Genomic DNA, 27,420 nt, shown 5'->3' with positions numbered 1-27,420 from the left:
ACCTTACCCTCCATCCCCTGCAATTTCAGATGCTGTGAGAATCAAGCTGAAATTTTATTTACAGTTCCCTGGGAAGTCTTACAGAAGAGCGGCCATCATTATTGCTTTAGGGTTATTGCAGGAGGAAGACTGCAGTCCTCCACTGCCAGGTAGAAAGTCCAGCTCAAGGCTCAAAAGTTCGTTCCCAGACCTTTGTCAGTCAGCCCCATCTCTGTGCCCAAAGACTATCATTAATTAATGCAAAAGCACCACCCAACTGTTTTCCAAGGGCCATTTTGGCCAGACCACAGTGTACATGTGCTATCAAATTTCCCTCTGCTTTTGCCGGTGCTGTCACTATTCCCCCCTCCCCACCGGCCACTCTCTGCAAGAACAAGGTATTAAACTCGTTCTAGATTTAAGTCTTCAAACTCCGAGCTGGGAGGCAGAGTTCTGGTTTCCGAAGATTTTCATTTTCTTCCTGCCAGGACCAGCCTGGCTGCCTTTGTGCCGAATATCGTAAAACCCCATTTCCTATGTCCCAGATGACATTGCAACTCAACTTATTAGTTCCTTACCCCTTGATGACATTTCAGGGGTTACTTTTGAGGTACTCTGCATGGTTTCTTCTGGGCGCCGGCAAAAGGGAGAAGAGAGAAAGGAGCGAGACCAAATGGCAGAGAGGGGACGACCCGTAGCTCATGCCGGGGATTAGCAAGAAGGCCTAGAAAGATGCAGCAGTGGGTGGGCGAATTACTTCTCTTCAGCCCCACTGCGGAAGGATATGGCTTTGTTCATGCGCATTGCGGCTCTGATCCAGAACTCCTTAATGGGCGGGGCTGCTCTAGCCGCTGCGTGGAGGGATACGGGGATGGGGTGAAGGGGCGTTTGCGGAGATGCGGTTCTTGGGCGGCTGCAGTGGATCGGTTGAGTCTCCGCCCCCGACGGACTATTTCTTGGATTGCGATTTGTTCCCCAGGAGACCGTCTATCTCCATCACCATCTGCGGCGTCAGCTGGCTCAGCACCTGGAGGAGAATGGGTGATGGACAAGGCAGTAAATACTGGGTCATCGACGAAAGGCATGATGTTCAAAGACCCGGGGAAGCACCGCAATGGGGCCCATTGGCAAAGAACAAGTCACAGCTGGACCTCTCACCTGCAAAGTGAGGACTTTGTATTGGCTAACCTCATAGGACCATTCTGGGTTGAACAAGTGTAGCCTTGACTCCTGGGGAAGGGGACAGAGATTAACCTTGCCACTTAGTCTCCAAACTCACCTGTAGGGAGCCCAGGTGTTCCATCAGCTGCTCTGCACTGGACACCCCCAGCAAAACCGAGCTGACACCCTCACTGCGGAGACACCAGGCTGGGGCCAGAGGAGGGGAAAAAAAGAGAGAAGTGATGGGAACAGTGAGCACATAGATTTCAGAGGTATTTCTGAAGAAGAGGGTAGGCCCTAGGGACAAACTAGCCTTAGGATAGGTTTGTGAAGTTTCAAAGGGAGACAGTACCCTGCAGGATCCAGGACTGGCAGTATCTCACCAATAGCAAGCTGGGCTACAGTGCAGCCCAGCTGGTGGGCAATGGGGAGAAGGTCCATGACTTTGGCTTGTTGTTTCTTGCCATCCTCACTCTGTACTTTGTCCTTGAGCCACTGGTAGCCCTGGAAGCCAAGGAGTATCAGCAAAGACCTTACCACCACACACAGCATCTGAAGATAACCTCAGTCCCACCATCTCAGATCTTACCTTGATGCCGGCCTTGCAGGTATCTGGAACTCGTCCATCATACTTGCTAGTAATGAGACCACAGGCCAGAGGAGACCAAGTGACTGAACCAACACCTAAGAGTGAGAGGTTCAGGTGTGCCAAAGGGACTTAGACCACAGGTGAGGCTGAGTGAAAGGCAGGGATGTGGGGCTGCTTACCAATCTTGTGATAGAGCTCAGGCAACTGCATCTCCACTTTCTCCCTCTGAAATAGGTGGTGCTCCACTTGTTCACACACTGGAGGAATCAGATTGAACTGTCTGGCCATGGAGTAGGCTTCCTGGGTTGGGGTAGGCAGGAAATGGGAGTCAAAGCACTCCTTCCATTTTCTTCCTCACTCCCTTCCCCAGTGCACTGCAGTTTGGGGTAGCCATGTGAAAAGTGGGAACCAATTGTGGGATGGGGGAAGTGGGGACACAGACTCACCATGATTTCTGCAGCCCCCCATCGGGATGTCCCCCAATATAGGGCCAGCCCTTGGTTGATGACGTAGGTCATGGCTCGCACAATCTCTAGGCACACAGGAAAGGGAAGGCCTCACTGCCAGATCCCTAGAATCTGCCAGTTCTGCAGGCCTCTGCCTGCCCCACCAAGACCCCTCAGATCTCCAGGCAACCAAAGAGGTTTTTATCTGTTCTTCACCTCCCTCCCTGTCCAAGTCCTATAGTCTAAGCATCTGCTGTGGAGTGTGGAAGGCCACCTGAGCTAGGGCTAGCTTCTTGAGGGTTTAAGAAAGTGCCCAGTTTTGAAGGGCTATCAGGCTTAGGAGTGCTGCTTTTACCTTCCATAGGACTGTTAGGGTCTGAGCGATTGGCAAAGACGATATCCACATATCCCAGCTGGAGGCGTTCCAGGGATCCTCGCAAGCCTTAGGTGGAGGTTAGGAGAAGAAAGTAAGTTCCTCAGTTTCTGTTTCCTAGAATTTTGACCTTACCTCATTGCCATGGCCACCTAAAGCTTCCAATTCAAAGCTTTAGAAAATGTTTCCAACTCCTCTGATTACCACACCCATCCATTTCATTTTCCCAGTCTCTAACTCTCACCTTCAATGATGTGTTTGCGACTTAAGCCTCGTTCAGTTTCTGCCCTATAAGAAAAGGTAAGTCAAAGATTAGGTATGACAAAGATAGGTTGGGGACCAGGGCTGGTCTGGAGCCATGAGGATTACATGAGTCCTCACAGGCAGGATGTGGACCTGCCATAGAAGGTGTGAGAGACAGCAGTCCTCACCCCCACCCCATACACCTTCATACTAGTCTACTAGGTCATCCTCCCAATCACAGTGGAACAGTCACTTACTGTCCTCCCCAAAAAATCTTGGTGGTGATGACATAGCTTGATCTCCTGGAAAAAGAGAAATGGGAGAACCAGAAAAAAGGATGTTTGGATGATCATGTCCCCAGAAACCCTCCAAAACACAGTCTCACCTCCAGCCTTTGCGCTTGAGGATGTTGCCTAGGGTTCTTTCAGCCCTGGAAGAAAGACAATGCAAAGACACTGACCCCTCCAAGGTGGATCAATTCCTTCCCCTCCTCCCCACCTTTTGCTCTTTTGTATAGCAAAAGTAGCCCATTTGGATTCTCAACTTCATTTTGGACTAAAGTGGGGCTTCTGGAGCTAGAGGTATAGTTATATGATATTCATTAATTCAACAAATACCTCTTGTGTATCAACTATATACTAAGTCCTATTGTGGATTGCTAAAGAGATAGAGTAGGATGAAGGTAAAAGAATAGATTGGTAGAACCAGGGAGGATACTGCATTGTCTGGTTTTAACCATCTGGGTTGCCTTCCCCCTTCTCAGAGCCTCCCACCCATCCTAAGCTCAGTTCAGATTCTGCCTTATTCACAGAATGTACTCTGATGGCCACAGTCTATGGATCAGGCCTTCTCATTAGCTTCATTTGAATTGGTTACACAATTCTTTAGCACAGAATTATGAGCTAACTTGTGACAAGTCTTAAATTATTATGGTGAACTCTTCCTGAAATGTTTTACTATCGTTTGATCTCCTGTGCTTTTTGTTGTAAACACTTAGACCATACGTTTTATCAATGTTGTTTTGTAGTATTTGGGGATTGAAGCCAGAACTTCATGTATGCTAGCAAATACTCTGCCACTGAGCTACATCTTCAGTCCACTGTGTGTGTACTTTTTTTTTTGGTTAATGGGGACTGAACCCAAAGGCACTTAACCACTGAGCCACATCCCCAGCTAAGTTGCTGAGGCTGGCTCTGAACTTGTAATCCTTCTGCCTTGGTCTTTGAGCTGCTGGGATTACAGGTGCACTGTGCCCAGGCGTTGTGCACTTTTTGAGCATGTTGACTTCATAGCAGAACAGTGTTAGGCTCTGTGTTAGTTAGCTGCTCTGCGTTAGGTTCTGTGGAGGATTTTGGGAAAAGCAAGACAAGTTCCATGGAGGGGGAAGCCTCTGAGTTAAGCAGCAAATACAGCTGGGTAAACCAGTAATTAATTATGTGTCAGAAGGCAGTATAATGTTCTGTGTAAGCTCATAGGGGGTGGTGACCAACTTTTGGGGAGCTGGATAAAGGCTTCTTGGAGGAACTGATATTTAGGCTAAGTCTTATAGATGAGCAGAAGTGTTTGCAAGATGGAAAAGAGACAGGATAGGCCATTCTAGGTTTTTGCTACTTCTAGGTTTTTGCTACTCCTAGTGAGAAGCCATAGGCATATGATTTGTCCTGGTGAAAATACAACTTTGTAATTCTTATGTAGTTGCATGTAACCATACTCAAGATATATTTGTTGGTTTTTTTGTTTGTTTGGTACTGGTAAAACCCAAGGACACTTTACCACTGAGCTATATCCTCATTCCTTTTTTTATTTTGAGACAGGATGTCTCTCAGTTGCTGAGGCTGACCTCAAACTTGTGATCCTTTTGCCTCAGCCTCCTAAATTGCTGGGATCACAGGGTTGTGCAACTGCATCCAGCTGTTGTTGTTGTTGTTTCTTCTTCTTCAAGATAATTATTTTTATTTGTTAGTTTTATTTAATGTGACTACACAGTTTGCCTATTGGCCTGTAAGCTAGAGAGGGATGGATGTTGGGACTATAACTCCCATAATGCTTTGGGGGCCCATGTCCTGAAAGGTTGGACTTTAGTTTTCCTAGAAGTCCCACAGTTCTTTAGTGGGAAATAAGAAGCCCTGATGGACCCTCAGCCTTCCAGTTTTACTTAGTTCTTTCTCCCCAGTCCTTACTTTCCTGCTGCATAAACTTCAGCGGTGTCAAACAGGTTTACACCATGCTCATAGGCAATTGTCAGCACATCCTCTGCTGTCTAGGAAGGTGAGAGAAAGAGTTGAAGATCACTCATTTTCCCTTAATTACCTCCCTCACTGCACTCTAACCCATGGCACCTTATCCTGCATTTCCACATTCTTTCCCTATTTTGCATTCTCCAGCCACAGATCCCTCATTCTCCATGCTTGCTGTCCAAACCCCTTTCCAGGTCCTTTTTCTGATTTCCTCACCATCACCCCACCCTGCTTTTAGGTTCCATCACTTATACCTCATCTGAGATCTGAGAACCAAATGTGACCCAGGTACCTGCAGGAGAGAAGCCAGGCACATGAGAACTGTGGGAGATAGGCTATGAAAGAATGCCCCGTTCCCTTAATTCCTATTCTGACTCACCCAGGCCAAGACAGGACACTCGAAGACCAGACTTTCCTAGATTCCTGTAGGACACAAAAGCAGAAGGAAAGGGTGGCTCTTCCATTATGAACCTAGGTCATCAGCCCCCAGCTCCTCTGGTTCCAGACTGAGAAGCCCTCAAGGTGTCTCAGTCCAAAGAAACTAAACCCAGTAGGCCTATGGGATTGGGCAGTACTATCCCATAGCAGATTCCCTAAGAATATTATCAAAAGAACAAGTGAACAAATAACTGATTGGAAAGCCTCTATTCCCTCTTATCACATTGAAGATGTACTGTCTGGTTTTTCTTTCTTCTGGGTGAAGTCTTGTCTGTATTTGAATCATCTGTGGGACGTATGGAGTAGGGGGCATCAGGGAATGTGGATGGCTGTGTAAGTACAGACCCTTCAGAGAATGGCACACTCAGGGTGACTTCAGGGTGGAAGAGGTAAACCAAGTCAAGTTCAGGTACTCAGACCAGGGTCCCTGGTTAGACCCACAGATGGGCCTCCAGCAAAGACAGATAATAGGAGACCTGAAGGGAATGTGACATGAAAGCCTCTTTCCCCCTCCATCTCTCTGCTCCCATTGGCCTGTGAAGACTATCTCCTAATCAGTGAGCACCCTCCTCTTCCCAAGGGGCCCCACCCAGGTGGTCAGCTCAATTTTCCAATCAGGACAGACACATGGAGGGAATCAGATTCCTCAGGTGACAAAGCCAGGTCAGATCAATGACCTCTGCTCACTACCAACCAGGAGTCCCTCTCCCTCCCCCTATTGGGAGTTCTGAGAGCCAGGCTGTCAGTTCTCTGAGATAAAGTAAAATTTCTGCCCAATCTCCCCATCCAGCCCAGTCCCTCAGCATGAAGATGTAGGCTGGTAGTCCTAACTTCCCACAGGCCCCAGTCCCGTTCCCCTTCTGATCCCAGAGAGGTCACAAGAGACGGGGCTCTCCGGGCAAGTGGGGGCAGTATCTGGGTCAGGCACCCATAGCGGGCCAGAGTGAGAAGTCGTTTCCCTCCCTCCTCTCCTCAGGACACCGGCCCAAGGACACTGTATTGGAGGGGGGTGCAGCCTGGAGATCCATGCATCCCCAACCTTTCTAGGGGTAAGAAGGGAAACTCGGGAGCCCCTGGGTCTGACAGGACTCAACCTTGGTAAACTTGATCCTGTCAGTCAGGGGTATTGATGGAGAACAAGAGAGGACTAAGTAAGAGTGTGTCGGTGACCGGAAGGAACCTTTCTACCAAAGTTTGAAAGGGTCTTGGCGGCCATCCCAAGGAAGCCTCAGGGGTCCCGAACCGGGAGCAAATGGGCGGGCTACCCGGCCACCCCATACCTGTATTTCATGCCAGTGCTTCCGCCGGTGCTTTCGCGGAGGGCCCCAGTGGGCGCTGGGGGCCGGGGAACCAGAGCGGCTCGGGCCTTAGGGCAGGACCCGCCACCCCCCGGAGGATTCCCGTGCCCTCCGCCGACTGGCCCTCCATTACCGCCCCCGGGACCCGGCCGGGGTCCACACAGACGGTCCTCACTGCTTCGGCTGCGAAGGTTCTGTTCGGTACACGCGATAGACACCTGCATGCCGGCTGGTCAGGGCGGGGGAGGGGGCTCTGAGAGGACGGGAGGAAGAAGCAGGGACACCCCAGACCGGACACCTGGGATTGTAATAGGCGATCTCCGAGAGAGTGGGAAGGCTGAGGAGGCTGCGGCGGGAGCAACCAGGCAGATCGGGCCCGCGGGGGCGGGCTGCTGGAGGTCGTGGGTTTTGCAGCGGGGAGGGAGAAACGCTGGGGGCTCCGGGAGTGGATATATTCAGATACGGGGGGCGCTGTTCAGGAAGTAGGAGAAGGAAACGGATGAGGGTAAAGATCAAGGGCGATCCTCAGAGGGTAGGGACCCAGGGACAAGGGGTGGTGGGAGAGGGATGCCACTTCAGCCGGAACCGCAGCGGGACCCGCCGGGCTTCCAGTCGCGTCGGCATCCAGCCCAGCTTATCAACATGCAGGCACCGCCCCCTCATCTGCATATAACCGCCCGCCTCCCTGCCAAACCAGCTGCACATCTGTATGAGCCCTGCCTGCTGAAGGCTCAGTGGCTTGATTATTCTGTGTGTTCCGAGGAGCGCGAGATCCGATCTTAGGCGCGTAGTTGCCACACTTTCTGGACCCGAGGCATGTCAGCCTACCCTCTACCCAGTGGTTCTCAGTCAGGAGGAATTATGTCCCCCAGTTAACATGTGACAAGGTTTGGAGACATTCTGGTTGTCACGACTGGGGGCGAGGAAGGATGTACTAGTACTACTATCCTTTAGCAGCAAGAGTTGCTGCTTAAATCCTACAAAACACAAAAAGGAATTTCCAGCTCAAGGTGTCAACAGTACAGTTATTGAGAAATCCTTGGTAAAACCTCTTGCAGGTTTGGGGAATATGGCCGCCCTAGTTTCTACCTTCATCTGGGGCAGAACCAGAAGGATCCATTTAAACAGACATGGTCAGGCTACAGAAGATGACAAAAAGTTTATTCTGTGCTTCTCGTGGCGTCATATTGGGGTTAAAACAGGAGAGAGGGACGGAATGGAGATACAGGGACTCCTGTGGACTTCATTCTGGAGAGGAGGATATGGGGTGGAGGTCGGGCTTTAGGTTTTTGCTGGGGAGGAAGGTAGATGGAGGGACGGAGTGGCTTACAGAGGGGGCCTTAAGTTAGGAAGGGCCCCAGGCAGTTCAGATTCTCCTGAGGGGTTAAGTAGCATGCTTCAGCCCGCTCGGGCAGAGAAGAACGGCAGGGAGCGCACATAAGAGTCAAGCCGGGAGCGGAAGAGTTCACTTTGCACAGTTTGGCCCAGCGGGCATAGGGGATTCTTCACCACCAGCTCCACGTACAGCTGTGGAGAAAGACGGGAGTAAAATTCTGGTTTTGGGGACATTTCTAAATTTCAATCCCAAATCTAGTATAACCTCAGGGGTGTGTGAACACACAAGGAACCAGGACTGGGAGGCAAGCACTCCCTTAGGAGAAACCGTTGGTGGAAATGTTTAAGGATCTAAAGACTTTCAAGGATCTAAAGGCCTCCGAGAAAATTCTTGAGTTTAACAGAGATACAATACAGTAGGAATAGGGCAGAAAACCTGAGGGACTTGGGAGGTTCTCTGTCTGTGGCTGTTAAGGGGTTATGATGAAGGGTCCCTCGGGAGGACACTGACCGCACTGTAGATGTGGTGTAGCACATCCCGAATGGGTCCAACGCCTAAGTCAGTATTCATGACAACTTTGATCCCAGTGGGAGTCTCGTAGTAATGGAGTTTGTAACGGCTAGTTTGGAAGGCCAGGAAGCCGTCCTTCCTGCAGAGATGAGGAGGGTGTTAAAGACGGCAGTGAAATCTCTTCCAAATAAATTCTTCTGATCCTTCAAAGTCGACTTCGTCTTCGTTTAAGCATATAGTTTGTAGGAACCTGGTTGAGTAGACACCTCCCATCTTCACCCTTCAGTTTAGCGCCCCCTCCTCCTCCCCTCAAGCTTCAAAACTCTCGCTCTAAGTCTCTCTACTTCCTCCTCCCCGCTTTGGAAGCCAATGTCCCTTTCATTCTACAAAGCAAGCCCCTCTGCCCCCCCAATTCCCAAAGATAGTCCTCCTTCTTCTCACGGCGTACATGTCTAGCGGGGACATCTTGCTGACAAACGAACGGATAGAGAATAGCATCCCGTACATCAGCTTGTATTCCTAGAAGGAGAGGGACAGAGTTAGGTCTCAGTTTTGAGGGGAGACGGGGTGGAGGTTGGGAATCAGCCGGGATTTGGAGAAGAGGGGTTGGGCTGGGACTGTGTTCGTTTGGAAGTGCGAGGTCACCAGGACTGTAGCCGGGGCCCTCTCGTCACCTCCTCCTTGGGGATCCCCGCTTGCTTCTTGCGGTGCCACTCGCTGTAGTGCAGACACACTCCATTCCGGTCAAATAAGTATAGGTTATGGACAGTCATCTGCAGGACGGGGAATGTAAACCTCGTCCCAGGACCACTCCCACTCAGTAGGCTCGGATTCTCCGCCGCGGATCCCTCCAACCAAGTGGGGACTCCACCTCCGGACTCACCGGAATTGCTCTGAGCGTCTTGGAGCAGCTACTTCCGGTTTCCTAGCAGCCCCGCCCCTTTGGGCTCTTGAACTGAAAAAGCAGGGCATTAACTCCGCCTCAACACCTTTCATCAGACTCGCCTCCCTCCATCAACCAATCCGTGGCGCCCGGCTTGCGCACGCGCGCTCAGCTTCCCTGGCTTCAAAAGCAGTGTGAGCCTCTGCGAGCGTGGTCTCGCGGTCGGGTGACGTCATCGAGGCAAGAGGCGGGGCGGCGGCGGGAGGTTGCCAACGGTTTTGAGCTTAGAGGATCGCGCTAAGGCGGGAGACCTTAGTCTTTTCCAGTTCAGTTTTAGGGGAGGGGTGCAATCCCTTCTCCACCTTGGCAGGTTGGGGGCTGAGGACTGGAGTTGCGGAGAGTGGTCGGATCCGGGTGGTCGCGGTAAAGGAACTCAAGCTAAGCTTGAGTGCGGCGTGCTTTTTAGGGACGTTTGAGGCTGTGACTGAAGGTTCACAAGGTTTCTTTGGGGTGTTAGGGAGGAATTCTAGAAATCCTCGCTTTGACTTTCTTTCTAGGAGGGATTGGAGGGAATCTACATGGGGATTGACCCTGGTAGAACAGGTGAAGTGGGCGGGGACAGGCAAAGGGAGAGACTGGAACCAGTTGAGGGACAGACATTGGGCCCTATTATTTTGGGGTCCGTTTCAGTTTGCCCGTCCTGGGTGTGAGAACTAAGAGTTCAGTTCACCAGAGACACCTGTGCCGAAACTGATCTGCAGCTTCCAGCAGTCTCGCTGTAAGAGGCGCTGCAGTGGTGCTGTTGCCTCACAGTAGGTCTTAGGTCCTTACCTCCCCTGTGCTGCACCCTCCTTTTCCACCATCCCCAGGAACTGGGCAAAGAGTGCCTTTACCCCCTCCATGGCCTCTAGAACTGGTGGAAACCTTTCATCCAACCAGGAAGCCTTGAAACCCTTATTCAACCAGGATCCACCAAGGAGTCTTCCTCCCTTCTCCCAAATCTTACTTCTCCAAGGAAGTTTTCCCACTGGACTCTCTCAAAGCTGAACCCGGAGCTTCCAGCTTTCTATCGTCTCCACTTGTTTCTTACCTATACTTATGGCAACATCAGCTACCAGACCCAGTTCCCCTCTCCGGCCTGAGGATCTCCTAAGTGATTCGTCAGAACCGCCTGGGCTGAACCAAGTGTCCTCTGAGGTGACCTCCCAGCTGTATGCTTCTTTGCACCTCAGCCGCCAGGCAGAGGCCACAGCCCGAGCCCAGCTGTATTTAGCCTCCACTTCCTCACCTCCTCATGAGGCCTTAGATGGTTTGGCCCAAGAGCTGAGTCACAGCTTGTCCCTGGGATTGGAGAACAACTTGAAGAAAAAGGTGAGGAGGTGTGTCTTGGGACCTCTAAGGTACTAGACACCAGAATTGGAATTGCAAGTTAGCTTTGCTGATTGAATTTCAATTTTCTTTTCACTTTATTCAGTCATGCTTCTTCCTGGGAACAAATGTTTATGAGGCAGGCAGTGATCTGGAACACATAATTTGGGAAATTATGAAAAACTCCCCATTTTTAAATTTTTTTTTAAATCAGAGACATGCACTCTGTGGGGTAGGTTGATGTCCTATAACTAGGACCTGGGCTTTAGGAGTGGTGTTTCTTGGTCCCAAGAGGGAACTGGGGACTTAAGAATAGCAGAAAATATACTAAGATCCTTCCAGCTCAGTACTATTTTGATTGTATGGATTGAAATTTGGCAGACAAATCCCTGAATCATAGTTTAATCAATTATACATGTTACAGAGAAAATAGGTATTTGTGTTGGACAGAAAAGATGTCATAATCAATGTATGAACTGGTTAGGACTTCCAGAATTTGAGCTCTGATAGCCATGGACTTCATGGCTTTTAGACAGGACATTTGCTCTTTAGTTGGTAAGAATTTCTACCACCTTTGTCTTAACATGTACCTGCTTTATTCATTTGCATTATCTTCCTGGTTTCTATAGGCCTTTGGGTTTCTGATTCAAGGTTAAGACATCCCTTTTGGGTTGGTTTCACTTTTCTGGCTTTCCCTGGTGCTGGAGTAAAAATTTTACCCTGACAGTAGGTAGAATTTAGATTATAAGATTGTGTTTCCATGGGACTTTTTTTCTAGGATGGTTCTAAGCATATCTTCGAGATGGAAAGTGTTCGAGGTCAGCTGCAGACCATGCTCCAAACCTCACGTGATGCAGTCTATCGTGAGTAAATCCCTTCCTTACAGCTCTGAAGGACAGCCTAGATGTGAGAGGTGGGAGAAAGTAGAGAGAGGAAGTGTTAGATGAAATCCTAGACCTCTGAGACAAGAGATTTCAGTAGTAAAGTCACCTGTTCTTTGTGGGAGAGGGTGGAGAGTGGCAGAAGTATAAAGGAAGTCCCTCTTCTCTCATCTCTTTCACATAGTTACTGTTCTTATCCTTATCTGACCCTGGCTGTGTGGTCCCCTTGGGTTGTGTACAGGGGATCCCCTCATTCCAGGTGCTGGCTCAGAGAGACGGGATGAGGACTCCTTTGACAGTGACAGCACAGCTACCTTACTCAAGTGAGTGGGGTCCCCCTGGCTTGTGTGTTTACTTGGAATCCATGTGTTCTATTTCTTAGTTCTCCCCTGACTGCTTTTGGACTTCTTAGGAAAGTAGTCATTAAGCTTTCAGTTTTTATATTTTCTCTCCTACCTTTGTCCCCTCCTTCCTTTATTCCTTCTGGAACCTACTGTCAGACTTTCTCTTAACATCAGCCCTTCTTCTCCCAAAAGAATTAGCATGTTTATGCTGAGATGGTTATTGCAGAGAGTGTGGTATGGAGAAAGAAGCATTGTAGAGTGAATCACAGGCTAATGAGCTTGGTATTTATGGCTCTAGCACTATCTAGCTTTATGACTTCAGGCAAGCCTCTTGCCCTTTCTGGGTCTCAGTTTCCTCATTTATAAATTATCATTGTAGGACTATTGGATCTCAAAGGCATTTCCAACCCTAACATTCTCTATCTGATTTGGTCAGCACCCGGCCCCTGCAGGACTTATCTCCATCCAGCTCAGCTCAGGGCCTCGAGGAGTTGTTTCCTCGCTATACGAGCCTTCGACCAGGGCCTCCACTCAATCCCCCAGATTTTCAGGGACTGAGAGATGCACTGGACTCAGAGCATACCCGTCGCAAGGTGAGATATAAAAGCTTCTTTTTTTTTTTTTTTTTTTTTTTTTTTTTGGTACTAGGGGTTTAACACAGGAGCACTTTACCACTGAGCTTCATTCCCAGCCCTTAAAATTTTTTTTTTTAATATATTTTGAGACAGGGTCTCATTAAATGGCTGAGGGCCTTGCTATATTGCTGAGGCTAGCCTCAAACTTACAATCCTCCTGCCTCAGCCTTCTGAGTTGCTGGGATTCCAGGCATGTGCCACCATGCCCAACTATCCTTGTTATGTTTAATCATTACATCTGATGAGCCCTTTAAGGCAGTAGTAAATTACTATGCTTTATAGTGTGAGCTACTATACCTCTGCCAAAAGGTTTATGGAAATTTTTCTCAGGAGATCTGGAAAAGGGAAGAACCTGGAAGGTGTTGGAAGTCTTAAGCCTCAAGGTTCCTATTCCAGAATTACTGGTCCTCCCTCTCCAAACCTATTTTGTTCTTGGTACCCAGGCTCCCCGTCCCCAGTCCATTTCCCTGTAGAGGAGCTAGAAAGTTTGGTGCTATGGTCAGACTAAAGATGAGCAATACCCAGACTCTTCACTCTCCTTCCCAGCATTGTGAGCGCCACATTCAGAGTCTACAGACCCGAGTGCTAGAGCTACAGCAACAGTTAGCGGTGGCTGTGGCTGCTGACCGCAAGAAAGATATCATGATTGAGCAACTGGACAAGGTGCCAGGGTAGCAAAAGGGGGTGGGTACGTCCATGGAAATCATTAAGAACAGTAATTAAGAGAGTTTGGAGTTTGTTTCTTTGTGCATGCCAAGAGCTGGGATGAGGGGTGGGTTTACTGACTACTGGGATGAGATGGCTGTTGACCTTGCCCCTGTGGGTAGAAAGAGGACAAAAAAAGTTATTTTGAAATTCTGTCTTACTTGTCTTTCACAAGACCCTGGCCCGTGTAGTGGAGGGCTGGAACCGGCATGAGGCAGAGCGGACAGAAGTGCTTCGAGGACTTCAAGAAGAACGCCAGGCAGCAGAACTCACCAGAAGCAAGCAGCAGGAGGTGGGTGGCCTGGGTCATATGGTGTTATAACTTAAGTCACAAATTCTAGATGGAAAGAAACAGCTTTGGAATTAAGGTTCCCAACAGATCCACCTTTGTCTTGCAGTGCTGCTCTGACAGTTTTTCTTGCCCTCTCTTCTTCTTCATTGTTTCTGCTATCAGATTTGCATCATAGTTGACTTCCCTGTTTTCCCCATACCATGTAGTCTCCTCTTTGACCCTCATGCCACTTAGTTAATGCTAGATTTTCAAGTTTACATTGTTAATGATTTTTGAAGCGTAGTGTAGAGTGATTTTCCTCATTTCCTGTCTCCTGTATTTCTCTCTCCCTCAAAGACAGTAACCCACCTGGAACAAAGTCTTTCTGAGGCCTTGGAGGCCCTGAATCGTGAGCAGGAAGGTGCCAGATTGCAGCAACGGGAAAGAGAGGCACTGGTGAGAAGACTGGGCTGGGGTAATTCCAGTGGAGATTGTTACTTCTAGAATGCTATTGGCTATTGGTGGGTTATGGGAGTTTATAATTTGAGTTGCACCACGGTGGGTGGTGTTGCCCAAGATGTGTTCCCTGAATACTAGTTTTGCTAGATAGTCTACCAAAAAAGGCTCTGCCACCAAGGAAGTTTGAGAGATGCTGCAAATGTCCTTATTAGAATCATCTAGGGAATTGATTTTTTGGTGGGGTGGGTAGGCAGGCTACCAGGGATCGAACTCGGGGGCACTCAACCACTGAGCCACATCTGGGGAACTGTTTTAAAATATAGATTTCAGGGACCTATCCCCCAAGATTTTGCTTCAGTGGGTTGATGAATTGGAACATTTTTGGAAATTTTCTAGGTGATTTTGTTCAGACTAATTTTGGAACTCTGGGCATAGCCAAAACGGGTATGGGATGAGATTCACTCAAATTTCTTAGCACTAAAGTGATCAATTGATTGCCCATATGAGTTAATGGCCATGTTTGGAACTTGTCACTTGTGCAACACATACTTGGTACAGATAGGCTGGCACTTGTCGTCTTAGGCCACATCTGACAATACTGATGGTGGCTGTTGTTTGGCTAGTTCCTGACTTGAGTCTGGATTTTTCTAATCTTTGTGGCTTTCCTTTTGATGATGATGGTGATAACTCTTGTATGTTAAGTACTTATCATGTGCCAGCTACTGTGCTAAATGTTTTATATACTCTTTTTTCCTTTAATCCTTACAAGACATACCTTGTTATCATCTCCATTTTGCAGATAATGTACCTGCTCAGAATTATGTACATTAAAAGTGTGATAGTTGAAGGGCTGGGGATATAGCTCAGTTGGTAGAGTGCTTGCCTTGCAAGCACCAAGGCCCTGGGTTCAAATCCCCAGCACCACGAAGAAAAAAAAAATATCGGGGCTGGGGATATAGCTCAGTTGGTAGAGTGCTTGCTTTGTAAGCACAAGGCCCTGGGTTCAATCCCCAGCACCAAAAAAAAAAAAAAAAAAAAAAGTGATAGTTGATAGTTGACAAGCTTACAGGATTATAATAATGTGCTTAAGAATACATAGTAAATGAATGCTATAACTATGATTCAGACTGAGGTTTGAATCCAGGTCCACCTAACTCTGGGACAGGAGTTCTTATCTACTATATTATAATCCTGTGACCTTGTCAACTGTCATACTTTTAATGGGCATGATTCTCAGTGGGTACCTTGAATGGGGGTGGCAGTGGCAAGTTGATGGCCTTTTTTTTTTTTTCCCTTCCTGGTGCTGGGGCTTGAACCCAGAGCCTTGTGCATGTGAGGCAAGAAACTCTACCAACTGAACTACATCCCCAACCCAAGTTGATGGTCTCTTAGGGGCCTACTAGGGATCTTGGTTTTCTCCTGGGGCTTTAGGAAGAAGAGAGGCAAGGTCTGACTCTGAGCTTGGAGGTTGAACAGCAGCGGTGCTGCACCCTTCAGGAAGAGCTGGACAAGGCTCGGGCTGTGCAGCTCAGTGAGCATCGAAAGCTGGATGCCCTTCAGGTTGCCCTAGAAGAAGAGCGACAGGCCTGGGCCCAGCAGGAGCAACAGCTTAAGGAACGCTACCAGGCACTGCAGGAGGAAGGCCAGGCACGGCTGGAGAAGGAGAAGGTAAAAGCAGCAGAAGGTAAAAGAATTGGGGAATGGGAACAGATGAAGGGGAAATTAATTGGATGGGTTGTGATGCCAGAATATGAGGTATAAATAGAGATGAGATACAGAGATGGAAAATGAGGAGCTATACATGGGAAGCAGGCTTGAGAGGGTAGGGCCAGCAAGAAGGGCAGAGAATATCAAATATGTGGAAGACTGGAAGCAACATTAAATAAGAATGGGAAATAAGACAAACAGGAGGAGAGAGAGAGGAAACTTGGGTTTTATTTAGGGCTTGGGAAGATGAATTGGGGAGTAGAGGTAACCAGAAGATAGGACACAAGGTTTGTTCTTACCTTTGATTTTTCTTTCTTAGGGGAACAGTCAAAGGGAGGCCCAGGCAGCCCGGGAGGCTCAGCAGCAATTGGCATTGGTACAGTCTGAGGTGCGGCGACTGGAAGGGGAGCTAGATACAGCTCGGAGAGAGAGGGATGCACTGCAGCTGGAAATGAGCTTGGTGCAGGTCAGCAGCAAAGGGCTCTTGAGGATTTTTCTGGTTGAGAGAAATAGGTCTGAGGCAAAGTACCTCTCAGTAGTCATGGCAGATAAATCCACTTCAGGTATTTTGGATTCATTCCATCAGTGGTTTCTCGGTAGTATGAATAATATTCTGTATTAAACACAGGACTGGACTGGGGATATAGCTCAGTGGTAAAGTGCTTGCCTAGCATGTGTGAGGCACTGAATTCAGTCCTCAACACCACATAAAAATACATGAAGGTATTGTGTCTGTTAACTAAAAGTTAAAAACAAACAAACCCCCCCAAACAACAAAAACAAAAAACAGGACCAGGGCTGGGGTTGTGGCTCAGTGATAGAGCGCTTGCCTGGCACATGTGAGGCACTGGGTTCAATCCTTAGCACACATGAATAAATAAAATAAAGGTATTATATCCATCTACAACTAAAACATTTTTTAAAAAAGGACTGTTTTTTACTGAGTGATGGTTTCCCACAATATCAGACTGACCTAAAGTTATTTTTAGTAGAAAATTGACTTAAATAGACTTACATCTACCTAAGATACCTTGGAATGCCAGGCACTTAATCTCCGGAACTTGGGAGGCTGAGGCAGGAGGATTGCAAATTCAAGGCCAGTCTCAGCAACTTAGCAAGACACTGTCTTAGATAGATAGATAGATAGATAGATAGATAGATAGATAGATAGATAGAGATAGTTCTAGAGATGTAGCTCAGTGGTAAAACATCCCTGGGTTCAGTCCCAGTACCAAAACAACAAAACAAACAAAACTTAATGTTATTTTAAAAGAGATGACACTACACCTAGCGGTCATTATAAGAGCAGGTGAAAGCTTTGGTCAGAGACCTAATTCTAATATTAACAGTCTGCTGTGTAACTCTGATTACTTGAATAACTTGTATTAATTCCTCTGGAGTAGACTGGGGACCTAGGACAGCAATGATTCCTTTATTTACTTATGAAATTCCCAGAATAGCTCATAACCTGGAATACAATAGTACCCCAAAATTGTTTGTCAGATATAATTAAACTGGGAAAAATATTTTCCACCTAGCTAGTAGTACATTGAATCTTAAAATCAAACTAGGCAGACCCTTGTCATGTAATAGAATAAGATTTGGCAAACTTGTCCTGTAAAGGGCCAGAAAATAAATATTTTTGGCTTTGTCAGTTGTGTGGTCTCAGTTGCAACTACTGGACTCTGCTGTTATACCATAAGAGTAGCTGTAGACAGTTATGTAAACAAGTGACATGACTGTGTCCCAGTAAAACTTTATTTACGAAAGCAGGGAGCGGAGGGCTGAATTGGGCTATAGTTTGCTTATCCCTGGAATGGAGGAAAGGGTTGGAAAGAGACTCGTTCCACCCATAGTGAAGGCACTATATTGAAGAGCAAAGAACACTGAATTGGGAGTCTGGACACTCTGTTCTACATTCAATTAGAATTTTGGCCTTTATGGATCTCTTTTTATGTGTAAACTGTGTTAAGAGCAAATTGATGGGTTTTTGAGAGCAAGTTAAGAAGTAGAATTGAATGACCAGTAGGGAGTAAAAAATCAGGAGCCCAGGATGACTCCAGGTTTCACATAGCTCAGGTATATGTTGGAAGGGAGAGGAGCCTTTAACTAAGGCAAGAAATATAATAGGAAGAGAAGGTAAGAGGGCAAAAACCAGTCCACTGAGCTGGGTACCATGGTGCACACCTGTAATCCCAACTACTTGAGACACTGAGGCAGGAGGATTGCAAGTTCAAGACAAGCCTCAGCAGTGTAGTGAGACCTTAACTCAAAATCAAAAATGAAAGGGACTGGGGATGTAGCTCAGTGGTAAAGTGCCCCTGGGTTTGATCCCTAGTTAAAAAAGGAAAAAAAGAAAGAGAAACACCTAAATGAGCTGAATTTGGGGAATGTTCTATTTGAGGTGTGTCCAAATCATCATTAGGTTACTGGTGTATGGGCTTAAATCTTAAATAAAGGTTTATAGAACTGGGGGTATATGACTCAGTGGTAGAGTGCTCACCTTGCATGCATGAAGCTCTGGGTTCCATTCCCCAGCACCAAAAAAAATAAAAGAGGGAGATTTAGGGAGCGTTAAGATATAAATGGTAGCAAAAATATGGCCTAAATGCCAAAGTTTATCATGTTTGTATAATAATGTTAGCATATGGTAGAAGCGGATGAAGGACACCTTTACAGGCAGTGGGAGGCAGAGCAGTCATCTGAGACTCAAAGAGAACGAGAACAAGGAGAAAGTGGCATAAGGGAAGCTGAGGAAGAAAGTTTGCAGAAGGAAGAGAAGGAAGGATAGACCTGTGGTGCCAGGTGTTGCAGTAAGATTACATGTGACAAAGACTGAGAAATGAACATAGTAGGATTTAGAATTAAGCTCTCTGCAGTGAAGTACTCAAACAAAAATCAGATTTCAGTGAGTCCAAGAGGGAATGTATTGTAAGAAAATGGAAATAGCAATTTTAGACAGACTCTGCTTATGAAGAAAGGGATGCTGACATTGAGTGCCGGCTGATTTCAGGTACTGAGCTAGGGGTACTATATATGTTATTGCAGATGTATATCATAGATTTGATTGTTCTATCTAATATTGCCTTGGGTTAATAAAGTATGTTTCTTTAGTCCAAAGTCATTTTTGCTTTTGCGTACATATAAGATATGTATAGTTTAAGGAAAGAGAGCCTCTTACTCCTATGGTAAAATTCTTGTTCTCCATCCCTTATATAAGTGAGGGGAGTTTTGGTACTGGGTTTTGTCTACATTATATCCTCCATTCTCTTCTAAGCTCAACAGAATTGAGCTATTATCTCACTTTATTTCACTGAATCACAGGCCCGGTATGAGAGCCAGCGGATTCAGATGGAGTCAGAACTGGCTGTGCAGCTGGAGCAGCGGGTGACGGAGCGGTTGGCTCAGGCTCAGGAGAGCAGCCTTCGGCAAGCAGCCTCTCTGAGGGAACATCACAGGTACCTGGGACTTACTGTATGCTGTAGCAGGTATTGTTAGTGCTCTGCCCACATGTTCTCTCAGAGGTCTTTGCCATTTTCCCAACATCGGCCCCAGTGTGTTTTTGCTCCTTTCGGTCAGAACCTCAGTCCTCTTAGGAGTTCTGCTATCAGGTGTTCATGGAGAGCCAGAGTCCTGGGACTTTCATCCTATAGGGAGAAGTCCTTAACTGAGAACTGAAGGGGGCTGGACTATAAAGTGTCTAGCTCCCTTGTTGGGACAATGCTGAGGTATGACCTGTGTTGTTTCTAGAGCTGTTCCATGAGTTTGCACCTCACTGTCATATCAGTTTTTCCTGGGAAAACTTCTTAAATAAATCACTTTCCATGAATCCTCACTGCAGTGTCTGTTTCTGGGGAACTCATCTTCAGACCTCTTTATTTGTCCATGCCATTTCTGTGCTGTGGCCAGGCTGCCTGACTGTGGCTGTTTACCTCTCCCTCTTGCACACATTGTGTCTTTTTCTCAGTGATGACTTCCATCTCCAGTCTCATCCCTCTTTTGTCACCCTGGCTCTCCTAGGAAGCAGCTACAGGACCTCAGTGGACAGCACCAGCAGGAACTGGCTACTCAGTTGGCTCAGTTCAAGGTGGAAATGGCAGAACGGGAGGAACGGCAGCAGCAAGTGGCTCAAGACTATGAACTCAGGTACTGGTCTCTGGAGTGTCCCTTTTAGGCCTGAGCCCCTTCCCAGGGAGTAAAGCCCAGGCTGGAAATGATAAAGAGCTGTCCTTCAGTAGATTTGCTATCTTCTAAATTGGTGCATCACCTTTCCATGTCTGACATTTTATTCTGGCTCTTCATTCAGATAGAACAAGGAGAGGGTGTTAACTGGGAGCTGAGGGAAAATTTTTTGTAGAAGGGGAGATAGACCTGGGATATGAATTATCTGCACTCTTGAAGCCCTGAGTCACCCTCCCCTCTTTTCTTCAGACTCGCAAGGGAGCAAGCGCGAGTGCGGGACTTGCAGAGTAGAAACCAACAGCTGGAGGAGCAGCGAGTGGAGCTTGTAGAGCGTCTCCAGGCCATGCTGCAGGCCCACTGGGACGAGGCCAGCCACCTGCTCAGCGCCACCCTCCCTCCTCCTAACCCTCCGGTAGGCATTGCCCTGTGAGCTAAGCTTCTCAGAGTTGTGTTCTAGATTCCTTCTATGGAAGTCTAGCTTCCTCCCAAGGGAAGTCACAAGAAAGGTCTACATCAGAGAGGAAAAATCTGTGAACTTTTCCAGAAGTCTTACCAAAATAAACCTTTTTTTTTATGGCTATAGCTAAACCAGACTGACCCCATTCCATTGGGCATAACTGTCTTCTCCCAGTACCAAGAGGTGATGAATAATATACGGTACTCATATGATGGCATGACAGCTGAATTAATTATGGGAGCAAGGACTAAAAATTGTTGCTAAGTCCTGTCCTGAAGTAGAGTGTGGAGTCTTCCCCTTAGCCCTTCTTATGTTGGCATCTCCTACTTCCTTTTATTAATTATGCAATTTTTATTATTAGCTAAAATATTTTTTGGAATAGGTAAACATAGGCACATGATTTAAAAAAAATCCAAACTGTTAATGTGGTGTATGGTGAAAAGTAATCTCCATCCTAACCTGTGCCTCAGTCTCTCAGGTCCCCTCCTGAGAAGCAACCATCTCCCTTCTTTCCCCTTACCACCCCAAGCCTGCCCCACATTCCAAATGGTTGCCTTCTGTCTACTGCTATATAGCTTTTTATTCAACCAAGTGCTTATTGATGACCATGAAGTCATTTTTTTGGACTTTGCCTCTATAAGCAGTGTTATAGTAAATATCATCAAAATAAAATATATGTCTTTGTATAACTATATCTATAAAATCTGTAGAAATAATTGTAAGATTCAAAATAAACAGTTTAAACTTTGATAGAAATCGAATAGATGTTACTCAATCTCCTTTTAAGGAAGTAGTTTGTAATCTTATTCAAGTGTCTGTACCATGTCTTGTCTCTGAACCCACTGGGCTTTTATTCTTCTTTCTGCTTCTCCTTGCCAGGTACCTCCGACCAGACCCTCCAGTCCTGGCCCTCCAGAATCAGAGAAGGGAGAGAAGGGGATGTGGACCATGCCTCCTGTGGCCGTGGCCCTGAAGCCAGTGTTGCAGCAGAGCAGGGAAGCAAGGGATGAGCTGCCTGGAGTGCCTCCTGTTCTCTGCAGCCCCTCCCCGGATCTTAGCCTCCTGCTGGGCCCACCTTTCCAGACCCAGCATTCCTTCCAGCCCCTGGAGCCCAAACCAGATCTCACTCCTCCCACCGGTAACTGAGAAGTCACTGGGGTTCCCTTTTCATGCATAGAATGGCCCCCCCTTACCTAACTTTCTTTCTGACTGGGACTTGAACATTTGGTTTCCCACATGATTTAGTGATCCTAACTTGTAAGGAGCAGAAACCCACTTACATTGATTCAGATAAAGGGAGGGCAATCTCGTGGGAATTTGATGGAGCTAGACACAGAACTAGTATTGGGCATAAGGGTGCTGTCTGAAACTGAGACAGCTGACCCTATATAGTTTCTTGACTCTGCCTCATCCTATACATTTGTTCCTTTTCCTGCTTTACTAACAATCTCTTATAAATTACTCAAGGGTCTTACTCCTCTTATCCTTGACTTCCACATGGGTTGACCAGCTTTGGCACTGGCTCTAACCAGGCTCCAGACATTTAGAGACATTGGCATCAGCTTCTTAGGTCCTAATTACAGAGGCCATGGGATGGATCGGTAGCCCTCCATTGGATCAGCTGACCTTGGATGTGGGTGTCCACCCCAGGTTTGGTCATCTGCGGATGGAGGTATTCTGGGTGATATAAACATGACAACTGGGGTTGTGGCTCAGTATTAGTGCACTTGCCTAGCATATGTGAGACCCTGGGTTTGACCCTTAGCACCACATGAAAATAAAATTAAAAAAGTATTATGTCCATTTATAACTAAAAATATAAAAAAAGAAAGAGGAATGAATTATATCACAATTTAAAAATTATATATCAATAATAATAACAGTAACACAAGGTTAGGGGCATATTCAGGTGAAGCAACAGAATTTGTCTGGTAAGTCTTTCTGTTCTTTAAGGATGGTGTTTTTATTTAGAGTTTGAGCCACACAGCTTTCTTCTTCTGCCTACACTTGTGTCTTAGAATCCAGCTGTGCTGTCTCCTAGGCACCTCTGACCCTTTTCACTCCAGCCCTTTTTAAATTTCTTTTCTTTCTTTCTTTCTTTCTTTCTTTCTTTCTTTCTTTCTTTCTTTCTTTCTTTCTTTCTTTCTTTCTTTCTTTCTCTTTCTTTCTTTCTTTCTTCTTTCTTTCTTTCTTTCTTTCTTTCTTTCTTTCTTTCTTTCTTTCTTTCTTTCTTTCTTTCTTTCTTTCTTTTCTTTCTTTCCTTCCTAGGGATTGAACTCTGGGGAACTAAACCACTGAGCCAGATCCCCTGCCCTTTTTTGTATTTTATTTAGCGATAGGGCCTCCCTGATTTGCTTGCTGAAGCTGGCTTTGAACTCACAATCCTCCTGCCTTCGCCTCCAGAGCCACTGGAATTATAGGCGTGCATCAGGCTCTTTTAAACTTCTGTTATCATCTTCTTGCTGTGATGTACTCCTTACGTTTAATAAACCCTTTTCTTTTTGGCATTTGGTGAGTTGATTTGTGGAGTGGCTCTTTCCCCTTACCCCACACGTGTACCCATGCATGCCTATTTCATTTTACAGCTGGGGCCTTCTCTTCCCTCGGAGCCTTCCATTCTGATCACACAGCAGAACGGCCATTTCCGGAGGAAGATCCTGGATCAGATGGGGATGGCTTCCCAAAGCAAGGGCTTCCACCTACTTCTCAGCTGGAGGGCCTCAAGAATTTTTTGCAGCAGGTAAGAGAGTCCACCCAGAGAGCCTTATTTATTTGCTCCCTTTCCTTTCCCTACTCTTGAAATCCAGGACTCTGGCTTTCTTCAGTTTTGGGGACCAATTCTTTGTCCCATATTCTGCCAGTCTATCTCATTCCCAGTGCATAATTCTCTTCTGGAATTTAGTCTGATGACCTTAGCCCTTCCTTCAGCAGCTTCTGCTTCCCTCAGTAGCTAAGTATCTCCCTCTTTTATCAGTCCCCTAGGGAACCTTACTGTCTTGTCCCCCCAGCTGCTGGAGACAGTACCCCAGAACAGTGAGAACCCCTCTGTTGACCTGTTGCTTCCTAAGTCTGGTAAGTTCCAGCCCTCAAGAAGGTAGGGGCTGGACCTGGACAGGTAGGTGTTAATGATTTAGCATGGATGTTGAGGAGCTACTAGGTGGTAAAACTCCCTTGGCTCTTGGCTCCATTCCCTGTTCTTGGATCTCTTTCCTGTTGTAGGTCCTCGGACTGTCCCATCTTGGGAGGAAGCCCCTCAAGTACCACGCCTTCCACCCCCTGTCCATAAAACTAAAGTCCCCTTAGCCACGGCATCTAGTCTTTTCCGGGTTCATGAGCTTCCTTCATCCCATTCACAAGGCAGTGGTCCCAGCACTGGTTCCCCAGAAAGAGGTAAGCTGTTCATGTTTTACCAGAGAGACAGAGAGAAGGTCCCAGGTGTGAATTCTTAGGGAGATGGGATGAAGCCTAGGAGAGGTGCCCTAGGGTTATGTCAGTCATTGACTTGTCTCTCAGGTATGGATGGTCTCAGCTCCTCAAGCCAGCTGATGGAGGTGTCTCAGCTATTACGACTGTACCAGGCCCGGGGCTGGGGGGATCTGCCTGCTGAGGATCTGCTGCTCTATCTGAAGAGGCTGGAACACGGCGGGTATAGCCTAGGAGGAAGAAGGAGGGATTTGGGGATGGAATCTGCATGGGAAGATGGATCAGGCAGGGCTGAGTGCAGTGTGGATATTGTTCATTAAGTAGAGTCTTCTGTCTCTGTGGAGGAAAGTGAGGGATGAGACAAAGGCCCACAAGTCTTCTCTCACTGCTCACACCTTTATTTTATCTCTTCCTTTCTACTACATTTTTCTTTACTGAAAATAGGAGAACAACAAAAACCCTCTTCCCCTTGTCTCTGTACTTTAGTGTTTTCGTTTCTTTTCCCTGCAGGTCAAAACTGAGAATCCTAGATTTTTTACTGATCTAATATAATTTATTATTTGATTTCACTAGTGTCTCCTCCAATTTAATTCCCAGCTTCATTGCATTTGTTCACATTTCATTTTTTGGTACTGGAGGTTGAATCCAGGGGCATTCTACCACTGAGATACATCCCCCGTCATTTATATATATGTGTATAATATATAATATGTAAACATATATATGTATTTTTTAAAAATAATTTTGAGACAGGGTCTTTCTAAGTTGCTGATGGTCTTGCTAAGATACTGAGGCTGGCCTTGAACTTTCGATCCTGCCGCCTCTGCCTGATGAATCACTGGGAGTACAGGTGTGCATTACCAGTAACACCTGGCATTTCTTCTTTTTTTTTTTTTCTTTTTCTTTTTCTTGTCTTTCTTTTTTTTTTTTTTTTTTTTTAATACTGGGTTTAAACCCAGAGGTACTTAACCATTGAGCCATATCCCCAGCCCTTTTTATTTATTTATTTTTTTTGAGACAGGGTCTCACTAAGTTGCTTAGGGCCTCACTAAATTGCTGAGGCTGGTCTCAAACTTATGATCCTCCTGCCTCGGGCTCCTGAGTCACTGGGATTATAGGTGTGTGCCCCCACACCTGGCTTGGCATTTCTTCTTGAGAGACAGCATTGGGGAGTATTTCTTCCATCCAGTGTTGGGTACAGTTGAGGGGATGGCTCCCGCATCTTCATACTGTTGATTTGTATGGCAGGACTGATGGCCGAGGGGAGAATATCCCCAGAAGAAACACAGACTCCCGCTTGGGTGAGATCCCCCGGAAAGAGGTGAGGGAAAGTCCAGCAGGGACAGGGGAGAGGAGAGCTCTCGTTGCCTAATTCCTTCAGTTCTTCATACTCCCTGGCTGGCTCCAGTCCCCCATTGCCTAGCCCCTCCAATCCCAGTTCTCACTTGCTAGAACATAGACTTTCTTTTCCTTTTGGTGATTGCTTCTGGCCCTCTCTGTGCACCATGCCTTTCCTCTGTGGGGTAGGGGGATTGGGAGTATATGACACTGACTTTCCCTTCTCTTTTCCCCAACTCTCAGATACCTTCCCAGGCTGTCCCTCGCCGCCTTACTACAGCCCCTAAGACTGAAAAACCTGCACGGAAGAAAAGTGGGCACCCTGCCCCTAGTAGCATAAGGAGTCGGGGGGGAGTCTGGAGATGAGCCCCTGCTCTTCTTTGTTTTGTTCTCTTCTTGTTGTTATTTTAATAAATGTGCCATAGTCTGTATTAGAGTCTAACTCAGAGGAATTAGGAAAATGGAGATTTTGTAGGAAACTACTTTGTAAAGAAACCACATTGAGTATGTTTTTTTTTTTATGTCAAATGTTTATATTTTATTTCCTATGGGAAAAGACATGAATACTTTGAAAGACAACAATCCATGACTAGATTTTAGGAGTCTGAGTGAGCCTTAAGTTTCAGTGTTTAAAACTTACGGCATGATTAACTCTGGTTGGAAGTAGAATTATGGATTATTATTATTATTCTCTTTTTTATACATATTTGTATTTTCCAGGTTTTCTAAAACAATTGTGTTATTTTAATAAACATAAAAAACTTAACTTTTAATAAAAAATTATTATATAAAAAGTTTGAGTAAAATTTGGTTGTTGTGGGGGGCCAGGGGATTTGTCTTTTAAGAGCAGATAAATCTTCCAGGTGACACTAGTTGGATTCAGTTTGGCAGATCTGCTCCAGCCAGCAGGCACATTGTGGCTTTAGTTTTCACTCAATGGCTTTAAAACATGTCTAAAATACTAGAAAACTGGCAAGAAGGGGGGAAAAAAAAAGCCATATTTCTCAACCCATTTTAACACTCACCAAAATGAACAAAGAAAAATAACATTACAGAAGATAACATCTACATGAAATAAGTGCCCCAGCTTCAAAGAATAAACACTGAAAAACATAGTCCAGTTTCAATTAAACTGAAAGAGGCAGCCTCAGAACATGGCAGCACTTCTGATCTGGATCATGGGGTGGGTGGTGATGATGGGAAAGGCAAATACGAAGGACATTTGAGGGACAGAGTTTAGATTCTGAGGAAGGCAAGGCCCTTCAATTTGACCCTGAATTATTGAATTAGAACCAGAACAGACATAGTAGAATATAGACTCACATAGCGTTTTGTATCAGTAAACATTCAGGTTTTATTTCCTTCCTCCTCAACCCCAGGGAAGGGGAAAAGGAAGAAAAGCTGAAGATAGAAGATTAGTAATCACATGGCTTCTGCTTACCTGAGTCTAGGACAGCTGGTTCCTCAGCCCTGCTCTTGGCTGTGTTCTCTGGCACATATAAGCAAAGAAAGAAAATACAAGTGGGTATGGGAGTGGCACAGGCTTGGGAGGCTTTCTGAGCCTGACCACCTACCCATCTATGAAAATTTTTGTATTTCCATTTCTTTGCCACAAGTGCATTCAATTTGTTTGATCTACTTAATATTTCATGAGAGTGTGCCGATTTATGGCATACTGTCATCGGCTTTCTACCACTTTTTAAAATTGGTAAAATGAGCATCCAGTTCATTTTATTATCTCTTGGATTCTAACCTGCCACCATCAGTCAACATGCCCTACATTTTTCTTACTGTGAAGTACAACCCGGAGAATATTTCCTAAACAACTCTAAAACAAAATCAGAAAAGGCACAGTGCTGACTTAGCCATATTGAAGGTCATTATAACCAAACAACTTTCATTTTGTTTTACTTTATTTTATTTTATTTTATTTTATTTTATTTTATTTTATTTTATTTTATTTTATTGGTACTAGGGATTTGAGCCCAGGGCTGCTTAACCACTGAGCCACATTCCCAGCCCTTTTTATATTTTATTTTGAGACAGGGTCTTGCTAAGTTGCTTAGGGTCTTCTAATTTGCTGAGGCTGGCTTTGAACTTGTGATCCTCCTTCCTCAGCCTCCCAAGCCACTGGGATTACAGGTGTGTGCCACTGTG

The 27,420-nt window shown here is 46.2% G+C and overlaps 3 protein-coding genes across 8 annotated transcripts; 1 reads left to right on the top strand and 2 right to left on the bottom strand.

Annotated features, from left to right (window-relative positions):
- Positions 1 to 777: 777 nt before the first annotated feature.
- KCNAB3 (potassium voltage-gated channel subfamily A regulatory beta subunit 3) lies at positions 778 to 7,774 on the bottom strand. Of its 2 annotated transcripts, XM_079132127.1 has the most exons (14): positions 6,747 to 7,774; positions 5,408 to 5,451; positions 5,283 to 5,320; positions 4,972 to 5,051; positions 3,177 to 3,221; positions 3,049 to 3,093; positions 2,793 to 2,836; positions 2,531 to 2,617; positions 2,176 to 2,261; positions 1,909 to 2,029; positions 1,730 to 1,824; positions 1,524 to 1,644; positions 1,259 to 1,347; positions 778 to 1,006 (listed from the first exon to the last, which is right to left on the bottom strand). In XM_079132127.1, the coding sequence occupies exons 1-14, from the start codon at positions 6,986 to 6,988 to the stop codon at positions 929 to 931; spliced, it is 1,215 nt and encodes a 404-aa protein (XP_078988253.1). In that variant the 5' UTR covers positions 6,989 to 7,774; the 3' UTR covers positions 778 to 928. The 2 variants fall into 2 exon arrangements, with proteins under 2 accessions (XP_078988253.1, XP_078988254.1); XM_079132128.1 differs by lacking the exon at positions 3,177 to 3,221.
- A 134-nt stretch (positions 7,775 to 7,908) lies between these two features.
- Positions 7,909 to 9,531, bottom strand: TRAPPC1 (trafficking protein particle complex subunit 1). The gene is made up of 4 exons (XM_079132129.1): positions 9,285 to 9,531; positions 9,059 to 9,129; positions 8,611 to 8,749; positions 7,909 to 8,291 (listed from the first exon to the last, which is right to left on the bottom strand). The coding sequence occupies exons 1-4, from the start codon at positions 9,381 to 9,383 to the stop codon at positions 8,163 to 8,165; spliced, it is 438 nt and encodes a 145-aa protein (XP_078988255.1). The 5' UTR covers positions 9,384 to 9,531; the 3' UTR covers positions 7,909 to 8,162.
- Positions 9,532 to 9,566: 35 nt separating this feature from the next.
- Positions 9,567 to 26,040, top strand: CNTROB (centrobin, centriole duplication and spindle assembly protein). Of its 5 annotated transcripts, none has more exons than XM_079132124.1 (19): positions 9,576 to 10,864; positions 11,640 to 11,724; positions 11,984 to 12,065; positions 12,523 to 12,679; positions 13,268 to 13,384; positions 13,602 to 13,718; positions 14,055 to 14,153; positions 15,588 to 15,824; positions 16,183 to 16,329; positions 19,188 to 19,321; positions 19,884 to 20,009; positions 20,295 to 20,457; positions 21,382 to 21,640; positions 23,088 to 23,242; positions 23,511 to 23,574; positions 23,722 to 23,892; positions 24,016 to 24,148; positions 25,174 to 25,226; positions 25,507 to 25,560. In XM_079132124.1, the coding sequence occupies exons 1-19, from the start codon at positions 10,592 to 10,594 to the stop codon at positions 25,548 to 25,550; spliced, it is 2,616 nt and encodes an 871-aa protein (XP_078988250.1). In that variant the 5' UTR covers positions 9,576 to 10,591; the 3' UTR covers positions 25,551 to 25,560. The 5 variants fall into 5 exon arrangements, with proteins under 5 accessions (XP_078988251.1, XP_078988250.1, XP_078988252.1 ...); XM_079132123.1 differs by having other exon boundaries at positions 9,586 to 10,864; positions 12,002 to 12,065; positions 25,174 to 25,246; positions 25,507 to 26,040; XM_079132122.1 differs by having other exon boundaries at positions 9,586 to 10,864; positions 25,174 to 25,246; positions 25,507 to 26,040.
- Positions 26,041 to 27,420: the final 1,380 nt, after the last annotated feature.

The sequence above is a fragment of the Sciurus vulgaris genome (assembly GCF_902686455.1).
Source record: "Sciurus vulgaris genome assembly, chromosome: 3".
NCBI lineage: Eukaryota > Metazoa > Chordata > Mammalia > Rodentia > Sciuridae > Sciurus > Sciurus vulgaris.
Note: the sequence above shows the minus strand (reverse complement) of the source record. Positions and strands in the feature narration are given on the sequence as shown.

What these genes read in the sequence shown, in the direction of transcription:
- KCNAB3 (XM_079132127.1), bottom strand. Translation starts at nt 6,988, where the DNA reads ATGCAGGTGTCTATCGCGTGTACCGAACAGAACCTTCGCAGCCGAAGC. An exon ending in GAAGTTTATGCAGCAGGAAA is followed by an intron (nt 3,222 to 4,971) that starts GTAAGGACTGGG and finishes TCTTTCTTCCAG; the next exon opens with GGCTGAAAGAACCCTAGGCA. An exon ending in AACACCTGGGCTCCCTACAG is followed by an intron (nt 1,007 to 1,258) that starts GTGAGTTTGGAG and finishes ATTCTCCTCCAG; the next exon opens with GTGCTGAGCCAGCTGACGCC.
- TRAPPC1 (XM_079132129.1), bottom strand. Translation starts at nt 9,383, where the DNA reads ATGACTGTCCATAACCTATACTTATTTGACCGGAATGGAGTGTGTCTG. An exon ending in AAGATGTCCCCGCTAGACAT is followed by an intron (nt 8,750 to 9,058) that starts GTACGCCGTGAG and finishes TCATCTCTGCAG; the next exon opens with GAAGGACGGCTTCCTGGCCT. An exon ending in TACACCACATCTACAGTGCG is followed by an intron (nt 8,292 to 8,610) that starts GTCAGTGTCCTC and finishes CTTTCTCCACAG; the next exon opens with CTGTACGTGGAGCTGGTGGT.
- CNTROB (XM_079132122.1), top strand. Translation starts at nt 10,592, where the DNA reads ATGGCAACATCAGCTACCAGACCCAGTTCCCCTCTCCGGCCTGAGGAT. An exon ending in CAGAGCATACCCGTCGCAAG is followed by an intron (nt 12,680 to 13,267) that starts GTGAGATATAAA and finishes TCTCCTTCCCAG; the next exon opens with CATTGTGAGCGCCACATTCA. An exon ending in GTGAGATCCCCCGGAAAGAG is followed by an intron (nt 25,247 to 25,506) that starts GTGAGGGAAAGT and finishes CCCAACTCTCAG; the next exon opens with ATACCTTCCCAGGCTGTCCC.